Source organism: Clinocottus analis, unplaced genomic scaffold, assembly GCF_023055335.1.
Source record: "Clinocottus analis isolate CAN_PGR_092001 unplaced genomic scaffold, fCliAna1.0.p SCAF_4, whole genome shotgun sequence".
Classification (NCBI taxonomy): domain Eukaryota; kingdom Metazoa; phylum Chordata; class Actinopteri; order Perciformes; family Cottidae; genus Clinocottus; species Clinocottus analis.
Window position 1 is genome coordinate 4,926,830 of NW_027176153.1, and position 9,893 is coordinate 4,936,722.

Below are 9,893 nucleotides of genomic sequence, written 5' to 3' on the forward strand. Positions count from 1 at the left end.
ATGAACGCAGCATGACACAACAGCGAAGATGGCGTGTTGTGGAAACTGTTTTTGTTGCCGATGTTGTTGCAGAGAAGGGGAGACGCGGACGCCTGAGGAACTGGTAAATCTTGATCAAAAATTGATCAATCCGAGGAGCTCTTGATTATTTTATAGTCGTATAATTCCCCTCAGGATTCCTCTCTAGTTCTGCACAGAAACCCCGGTTGCTCCACCCCGCTGCTCAGAGATGCGTTCTGCTGTTTTGTAGCTTTTGCAAAGCACAATGACCTTAAGTCCATTCATGCAACCTGCATGTAACATGCGCTGTAACAAACATTAGTCTTTCTCACACTGTAACTTTGTCTCATGCGGACATTGTTCTCTGTTTTCCTCTTGCTAATCAAGAAAAAAGCCCTCGGACCAAACTCTATTTATTTGGAATAAAGCTGTATTCCCCTCCACAACACCAATAAGTCGTTCTATGGCTGATCACAATCCCCGCTTCAGTTCGGTATGCATGTCACATGTAACTTTATCGTATGACATCAAGTATGATATCTACCTCTAGTCATCTTCCATCTCACTCAGTGTAGTGATGCATGGGAGACGCGTCACTGCTGAATGCACCTGGAGACCGTCTGTGTGAAGCTGGGCGAGTTTACGCTCTGCCTTGTGTTTCGCAAAATAAATCAACTTTATATGAAAGTAAACAATGTGAGCTGAAGTCCCAAAAGATTCAGCTGAAGGCTTTAGTTTGTTAGGTAACTTTCCTGTTAACTGTCCTTACTGGAAGTGTCACTACACTATATGTATTCCTCCTTTTTCCTCAAGACAATCCTTGGGGAATTCCGAGATGAAGAAGATGAGATTCTTCCCAGGAAAGATTATGAGGTGAGAAACTTGTAAACACCGTCAGTCACTTTAACATACACTTACCGAACACTTGTTTACATTACTGTTATCTGTTTGTTTGAGCACTTTATTTCTTACTTAACTTACCTATTGCACTGTTGTTGTTGTTTGTTATCTCGTCTGTCAAATGTTTTGCACTTTCTGCAGAGACAAAAATCCTTGTCTGTGTAATCATACCTAGTGAATAAATGGTTCTGATTCTGATGTTGACTGATTCATGCTGTACCAGTAAAAGAGAGTATATGGATGTCTGGGATTGTGACACAGTGTTTTGGCTTTAACAGAGCTTGGATTATGACCGCTGCATCAGTGAGCCCTACGTGGAGATTCTGGAGGGGATGGACAACAAGGTGAGTCAAGTTAAATGTGTGCCTCTTGAGTCAGTGCTCAGATGTGGACAACGTTTCTAGAGTTGTGTCTTCTCAGGGCTTTTGATAATAAAGTCATATCTGTTACAGAGGCTCGATGTGCTCTGTAATATGCGTAATTGTGTATGATGTATGAAATCAGCTCCTCTGAATATTAAACCCCGGTGTTCCACAGGGGTCTATTTTAGAGCTATTATTGTTCTTAAGTCATATAATTTGGTCGTAGTTTATAAACTGTGTGTCGCAATAGTTTCTTTTATTTATTTAAAAAATGTAATAACCAGATGAATAATTAACTCATTTACATACAACAGCTTAAGTGTAACACTTTTTTTTTTTTTACATTTGAATTGAAATTCTCAATTTGAGATATATTATGTCAAATGATTTTATGACATTTTGTTTTTTCATCTGCCAATAGAAAGCCAAAAAGTATGAAGCAGTACGGTGGCTGATGATGTTCGCTATCGGAGTCACAGTGGGTCTGGTAGGTGCATGTGGATGCCTCTGTCTTTCTTTGCTCGACTCCTTCATGTTAAGATGCTCAAGGAGTCATGTCTTCATGTCTCCTCAGGTCGGCCTGTTTGTGGATTTCTTTGTACGCATCTTCAGCAAGATCAAATTTACTGTGGTTGGTGATTGTATCCTTTACATGCGTCTGTCAAAACACAGTTTGTGATGTGCTGGCTGTCTACAACGAAGTGGTGAGCCACAGCTTGTCTCATGATAAAGTTGTCAGTGTTGCTGCTTGTTCCACCTTAGCTTGAAGGCCTTCAGCTGTAGAGAAGTGCAGCGACAAAGGCTGCCTCCCCCTGTCCCTGCTGGAGCTCCTGGCATTCAACATGACATTCGTGTTCATCGCCAGCATGCTCGTCCTCATTGAGGTAGGACTCTGACACAGTAGGTTTTCAAATTCCAATTTTGGTTCTCTTCAGCTGATATTTGTTATGTCTTCTGAGCTTGAACCGTATCGGCAGGTACAGGACTGTTCCCTTCTTGAACTCTAGAAATGAAATACTAGCATTAGAACTAGCCACTGGTGAGAAACATCCTTACATAACAGATATGAGTCAAACACAATAGTACACTACAGTATGTGCAGTTTATTGTCATCACTTTACACTTTATTTCTGAGTGTTAATGTAAAATGTTTGATTCCATTTCTACCTGGTAGGGATCTTGAGTCATCTTGTCGTACACTAACCTGTAGAACGTGCTCTATGTTTGTGTCCTGTTCCAGCCAGTCGCTGCAGGATCGGGGATCCCGGAAATCAAAAGTTATTTAAACGGAGTAAAGATTCCAGGAATTGTCCGGCTGAGAACTTTTTTCTGCAAAGCTGCCGGAGTCCTGTTCAGTGTGGCTGGAGGTAAAGTATGAGTACAATATGTAAAATGCACAAGAAGAATGTTACTTGACTAAAGTGGCTGACTGCAGATATTCTGCCATCCTTGTGAAACTCAAGCACACAGAAGTAATATCTCCAGAGGGTCACCGTCAGCTGGAGCAAAGTGTCTTTTGCAGATGAAATAAAGACGCAGAGGCATTATGTACGGGTGCCAAGTCGGCCTCCGTGATGAGCCGGTGGGTGGACCGTGCCTCTGACCCAGTGTGTGTCCCCTCAGGTCTGTTTGTGGGGAAAGAAGGCCCGATGATACACTGTGGAGCCATTGTGGGAGCTGGTCTTCCTCAGGTACGCCGCCACACATCCTCAACACTGATGAGTACAACGGACTCAGCTAAATTCAGATACAATTAAAAAGAGCACCCAGTTTTTCTACAAAACACTTTCATGCACAGGATTTGAAAATGTCCGACTTTGGCATTCAACAATCTCTTCATAATGCATTTTCATTATCAAAACAATGACTGTTGATCTAATACATATGAAAATTCAGCTCCAGATTGTAGTACAAAGTATTTTGATTCTAGATATTATTAAAAGTATGCATAGCAACTGCCCTCTATTGTTTTAAATATGGCTATCGCAATAACATTTTGCTATTGGCAGCTTTTGTCACCATCCAACTAAATGAAAACACACAAACACGCACAAACTGTGCCCCTGTTTACAATTCTTTTAACCTTTTATTAAATTCCTAGATAAAGGCACTTCTGCCCAAGCTCGGGTGCTTAGTGACTCTTTAAATGGTTAAACAGACACTGATATTGATATGATATTGACTCATATTATGGCTGAAGTGTGCTCATCACATATTTTCTCCCTCTATCAGTTTCAGAGCATCACTTTCCAGAGGATCAAATTTGACTTCCCTTACTTCCGCAGTGACAGGTATGATGGCTGCGCTACACCGTCATTAACAAAACACTGTTTCCCAGAAGTCATCATATGAGGCAAATGTTGTCGGGCATAGCTCATCCCGTTGTCTTTACTGTTCTCCAGGGACAAGCGAGACTTTGTTTCAGCGGGTGCTGCTGCTGGAGTAGCTGCTGCCTTTGGTGCTCCGATTGGCGGCACGCTCTTCAGTCTGGAGGAGGGCTCCTCCTTCTGGAACCAAGCCCTCACTTGGAAAGTGGTACGTCACCTTGTCCAATGAACACCCAGAGAGAAGTTGAAACATTTTGTTCTTTCTGCTGACTCTTTTAGTTTTGAGCAACGCAAGTGGCGTGGATCAGTACAAGTGTCACTAAATAAGTACTAAGTACTTGAAGGATGATCAATAACTGATCGTCCATCAGCAGATATACCTCCAACATGAAGCAAACAAACCAGAGCATTGGGAACGTCTACGGTGTGACCTCATCAGAAGCTCCGATGGCATTTTGTACTAAGCACGTCAGTGTCAAGGAGGGTGGAGGAGCTCCCCATATAAAAGGGCTTGACGCTACGCTGCTAGTCCTTCAAAAAACCCTTCTCGCTAGGAGAAGAATTTCCAAACTAACTTCATAAATTGGGATCTAGTCCAACGACACAAGCGAAAACTCTGTCACACATACAGTATAAGTACTTTGTTCGTGATATGCAAGTTATCGCTCATACTAATCTGTCACCAAGCAGTAGTCTGAGCTGCTAATTGTGGAGATTAGCAATCATTTCAGCAGCTAGACAAACCCAGTGGCAACACTTTGAGGTAGCAATACGCCACGAAAGTAGAAACCCTTTCCTCACACACAGCTTGCTTACCCTCAGCAGATTATTTGGTGGATGTGACGGATGTCTCGGCTGGTGGGTTGGAACTCCTCATGACTGACGAGAATGACGACCTTTCTCTACTGTCCGACCGGGTTGCAAAACCCAAACCACTGACAGGTGGTCTCGTCTTCCTCCACATTAGACTTGGACTTGCAGGACGTGTGCAAATGCACCTCAGCTCAAAATCAGATGGCCCGAAGTCTCTTGGCTGTTTCTTGGTGCAACAAGCCTAAAAGAGACAAGCATCCATTGTGTGACTGTAAGGCAATGGGAGAGCCACGGCTTTGGCAACATTTAGTTTTGCGGCAGAAAACATCCCTGTCGCCCCTGGAACTCGATCATCTATCCAGAGCGGACCCCTCCACGCTGTAGGCATTCCCAATGTGAGACTCTCACTCATGCTACTCAGAGAACCTCCTGCCTTAGCTTCGGTTACATTTTGTTTCAGCTCTTCTGTTCGATGTCGGCCACCTTCACCCTCAACTTCTTCCGTTCTGGGATCAACTTTAACAAATGGGGCTCCTTTCAGCTGCCTGGTCTGCTCAACTTTGGAGAGTTCAAGGTAAAGAGTTCATCGCTGCAGCTATCTCTTCATCTGTTAAAAACATCTGTTTACATGTGTGGTTTGTATTCATGTATTCTTAAATTCTTAAAAACAAAAACTCTTGTATAAGAAAGCCATTGTCAACTTAACTTTAACCTCCTCTGTCTGCAATACGGCAAGGCTCCGGGTGTCTCTGTTTACACTCTCTGTGTCCGGCTGAGCTACTCCCACTACACACACACACACACTCTCTCTCTCTCTCTCTCTCTCTCTCTCTCTCTCTCTCTCTCTCACACACACACATACACGCACACTCTCTCTCTCTCTCTCTCTCTCTCTCTCTCTCTCTTGCTCTCTCTCTCTCTCTCTCTCTCTCTCTCTCTCTCTCTCTCACACACACACACACACATCCAAGTAAACACACATATACATAGACAAACACTCACACAAACAAATAGACACAGACACATCTACCAGTGTACATAGACACAAACACGTATACACAAACACATATACACAGTGAGACACAGACAAACATATACATAGACACACACACATATACATAGACGCACACACACACACACACACACACACACACACACACGTTGACTCAAACACAGTCAGTAGATATGCTTCTGTGAGGAAGTGGACCCGGTGAAGTGAAGGACACTCCCACTAGCTTGTTACTGTACGTGTTCTTGAACGCAGCAGATGATTTCCTACTGGTTTCACCCGGCCAACCACTCCATACTGCTGTCCCTTTCTATCACTGGTCCTGCCTCTCTGGCCTCAAGTCATATCTCACAGACAGACACCGCTCAGCATCACCAGCTGCCCCTCCTCACCTCTCGGTCCTAAAGTGTTCAGACTTGTCCCTTTGCTGTTCATTCTCCACACACTCATCCTTGGAAACATCCTCCAATAGCACAGTCTCCCCTTCCACTGCTTCCACTGTCGAAGACATTCAAGTCATCTCATCTCCACTCAGTTTATAGTCACTGCAACTCACTCTACCCTGATTACAGCAATGATAGGATGGACACATGCACATCAAAATGTGTCAAGCTAATTATCACATTGGTCCCAGATTCCTCACCTAGCACTTAAGTTTGACCCTGTTGCAGTGTTCAGATGGAGATAAGAAGTGCCACCTGTGGACAGCAGTGGACCTGGCCTTCTTCGTCCTGATGGGGGTGGTGGGTGGCCTGCTGGGGGCGCTCTTCAACTGCATGAACAAGATCCTGTCCAAGTATCGTATCAAGCACATCCACCCCAAAGCCAAGTTCATCAGGTGAGTGCTCCATGGCCTGTTCACACAGAAAACACTCCATCTGGTCCCAGAACATCACGCTGTCAATCAATGATAGTAACTGTCTTCAAAAGCAGCTGTGATTTTGACAGCTAACATTTTTCGGTATGTGACCCTCCTTTTTGTTCAAGCGTGTAATTACGGAAGTTCATGCACTTTTCCAGAGTTCTTGAGAGTCTGCTGGTTGCCATGGTGACGACCGTGGTGATATTTGCAGCTTCCATACTGTTGGGCGAATGTCGCGACTTGTCCTCCCCCACGACCCACAACACCACAGTGAGTATCACCTTGGTGACTCTTCTTCATCAATATTCAACTATTCAGCACAGCTGTCATGTATCAGAGGGCAAGGATTTCATTGGTTAATCCATCTATACATTCTCTGTTGCTTATCTGGGTCCAAGTTTCATTTAATCGATGAATTCATAAGCAATTATGTTATGTATCCCTCAATAGTTTTCCATCATAATTCCACACTGTAAATCCAGATGAAATGAAACATGCCCATTTAACCCTTCGAGATCACATACTCTAAGGCCGCCCACTTTTTAGCCGTCAAATCGATTTGAAGGATTTGATTTAAATCCCTCTTGAGACTGTGCTCCGCTCAACTATTCCGTTTCTCTGTGAAATATTGACAGTACAGACGTTTTCGCTGTTTGGTGGGAAATTCCATCCCATGTGGTATTAAAGTTGATCTTAAAAAGTGTTTAGTTTCTCATATTAAGTTGGGAGTTCTCTTTTCAGCTGTCTGTTGGTGAGGACATCAACTCAACCATTCGACAGTTCTTCTGCACCAACAAGACCTACAACGACATGGCCACGCTGTTCTTCAACCCCCAGGAGGCGGCCATCCACCAGCTCTTCCACCAGGACGGTGAGATGAGTGCAACCCACATGAGAACAGCTCTGTTAGTTTAAGCATTGCGTTTTGAAAGGCTACACTTGACCTTCCTGACACATGAGACATAGTTTCATTTTAGTATTTTTTTATTTTGTAAAACAAATAGAATATGAATTATCATTTATCTTCCCATGGTCTGTGAGTAGAAATGTGTACAATCCCACAGAATACTCCAAGTTTCCTGTTGCTCTCTCTCAGCCGCTTGCTGCTCTTCCCATCAGGTACCTTCAGCCCTGTGACTCTGTCCGTCTTCTTCCTGCTGTACTTCCTGTTGGCCTGCTGGACCTATGGTGTGTCTGTACCCAGCGGCCTCTTTGTCCCTTCCCTGCTCTGTGGGGCGGCTTTTGGACGTCTGGTTGCCAACATCCTCAAAGTGTAAGAACCATGTATTCATCATGTTCTAATGACCAATGTTTGACTGAAATATCACAAATATCAAATGATCTCTCTTATGACCTATGCCATCGGTCAGAGACTAACCAGAGGACTCAATGGAGCATTCAGCAGACAGAGAGATGTTTTCCTCAGGAGCTGGTAAAGCCCAAACACACAGGCTAGAGAGAGAATCAGGTGACACAAACACTCCTAATGAGGAAAACGAAAACCCCAAATGACGAAACAAAGACCCGTAACGGGTCAGAGGGCCTGGTAACCTCCCTGCTGGTGGAACAGGTCCACAGCCACATGGTGGATTCTGCTGACTGGAGGATTTTCATTTACTCTGGGAGCCTGTTGGTTCTGTCTTCACCACACATAATCCCTGTACATTCCACCACTGCTCTTTGTCACCCTCTTCACCGCTCACTGTGTCTGACTGTGTGTCTGTCTTCTGTTAGGGAACTGGGAATGGACATCTACTCTGGGACCTTTGCTCTCATTGGAGCGGCCGCCTTCCTCGGAGGCGTGGTCAGAATGACCATCAGTCTCACGGTCATCCTCATTGAATCCACCAATGAAATCACATACGGGCTGCCCATCATGATCACCCTTATGGTACTGGCATGTTCTATATTTCTGCTTTTTCTACTATCAACCACCGTCGCTGTTTTTAAGTCTAATAACAACATGGAATTAATTCATGTTTGTCTCTATTGGTCTTGAGAAATGTGGCTGATGCTGTCGTGGACTTACTGTTAGGTTCATGTGGTAAAGGTTTTGTGTTGACCATCAGGTTGCCAAGTGGACTGGAGATTTCTTCAACAAGGGCATCTATGACATCCACGTCCAGCTCAGAGGAGTGCCGCTGCTGGAGTGGGAGACTGAGGTGGAAATGGACAAGTAAGATTTAGATTTAGTAGGCGTTCCTTCCCTCTGGTCTGGTTCCCCTGCAGTCTGTATCAGAGTGATGGTGTGATGTGAAGAGTCCGTTGGCTACGTTTTATACAACCAGCAGCGGGATTGTTGGGGTGTTGGAAACTGACACACTGGAAAGAGTTCAAGGTCAATTAAACTATCCTTCCTCATAATGAACTGCCTCAGCACCGCCCCTTCCTGCTAATTCAAAAGCAGCAGGCTATGACCGCACGCCATCTGCTTTTTACCAAGTTTTTCAAACTAGCACAATATTTGTTGCAATACTGGAATACTTAGGCTGTGAAAGTAGAATTATGTTCAGAAATTGTACAGCACCAATAAATATGGAGATTGTTATCCATACTTACGCAGGAAGGATGGAGGATCAGATAGTAGTTTGATTCCCAGTCTGTCTAGCTGCAGGAGGTTTGAGCTTCTGTATCCATGTTGGAAACGGGTTGATAGTGAAGTCCTCTTTCTGACCCCGCCCTGTTGCCCTTGCTAGAGTAGCCCAGTGCTGGGTTTGTGTCTTTACTTTTGTAGTTTCACACTACATCAGGTTTGGCCTTTCAGCTCTCAGCATCTCTAGGACCAGAGCTTCATCTTTCCAAACCCAGACTGGGGGAATTCTAACGTTTCTGTTTCCCTCATCTGATCCAGGCTGACAGCTAGCGATATCATGGAGCCCAACTTGACCTATGTGTACCCCCACACCCGGATCCAGTCTCTAGTCAGCATCCTGCGCACCACTATCTACCACGCCTTCCCTGTGGTCACTGAAAACCGACAGAACGAACGGGACTTCATGAAGGGCAACATCCTGGTCAGCAACAACATCCGCTTCAAGGTAAGTCCTGTGCTATTTTACATCTTTAGCTTCTTTTCCACAGGGAGTGGGACAAAGAGAGATTGAGTGTCTCAACCAAGGACATTCGGTGGGCAGCAATGACCTTGTGGATGTGAAACATCCTTCTAATGATGCTGCCACCTTAGCAACAGTGGTGTAACCTTTGTGTGGAGGCAGAGGTGTGTGGACATAGGTTTTAAATCACAGTTTATTGTTCTCGCTCCTTCACAGAGACAAGACGCTACTTTCTTGATCCTCTCCTCTCATTAGCATGTCTTACACCGAACATGTGACTCAATAAGGAACGGCACACGTTGAAACAATCCATTACATCTTCCAATGAAATCAATCGATGACCAAAATACTTTCTGTTTGGCTCATACACCTTTTCAGTGAATTATCAAAACATCCTTTCTCATAACTCATATCATGACGTTTGTCCTGGACTGTAGGACTCATTTAATGTGCTGATGTTCATTTTAGATTCTCTTGATGAATCAGAATCATAAAACACGGGACGAGATGTTAAAAACATCTCGTCCCGTGTTTTATGATTCTGATTAGTGGATGTTCCAATGAATC

The 9,893-nt window shown here is 44.2% G+C and overlaps 1 protein-coding gene across 1 annotated transcript in view; it reads left to right on the top strand.

The window, feature by feature from the left end:
* The first annotated feature begins 23 nt into the window (after positions 1-23).
* Positions 24-9,893, top strand: part of clcn6 (chloride channel 6) — a 14,002-nt gene continuing 4,132 nt past the window's right edge. The window contains exons 1-18 of the mRNA XM_068597114.1: positions 24-103; positions 814-873; positions 1,179-1,244; positions 1,684-1,749; positions 1,837-1,903; positions 2,040-2,146; positions 2,503-2,629; positions 2,886-2,953; positions 3,495-3,553; positions 3,665-3,797; positions 4,863-4,976; positions 6,083-6,249; positions 6,432-6,543; positions 7,015-7,144; positions 7,393-7,546; positions 8,008-8,164; positions 8,343-8,449; positions 9,125-9,311. Of these exons, the coding sequence (XP_068453215.1) occupies positions 29-103; positions 814-873; positions 1,179-1,244; positions 1,684-1,749; positions 1,837-1,903; positions 2,040-2,146; positions 2,503-2,629; positions 2,886-2,953; positions 3,495-3,553; positions 3,665-3,797; positions 4,863-4,976; positions 6,083-6,249; positions 6,432-6,543; positions 7,015-7,144; positions 7,393-7,546; positions 8,008-8,164; positions 8,343-8,449; positions 9,125-9,311 (1,956 nt within the window). The 5' untranslated portion in view covers positions 24-28. The remainder of the gene's footprint in view (positions 104-813; positions 874-1,178; positions 1,245-1,683; positions 1,750-1,836; positions 1,904-2,039; positions 2,147-2,502; positions 2,630-2,885; positions 2,954-3,494; positions 3,554-3,664; positions 3,798-4,862; positions 4,977-6,082; positions 6,250-6,431; positions 6,544-7,014; positions 7,145-7,392; positions 7,547-8,007; positions 8,165-8,342; positions 8,450-9,124; positions 9,312-9,893) is intronic.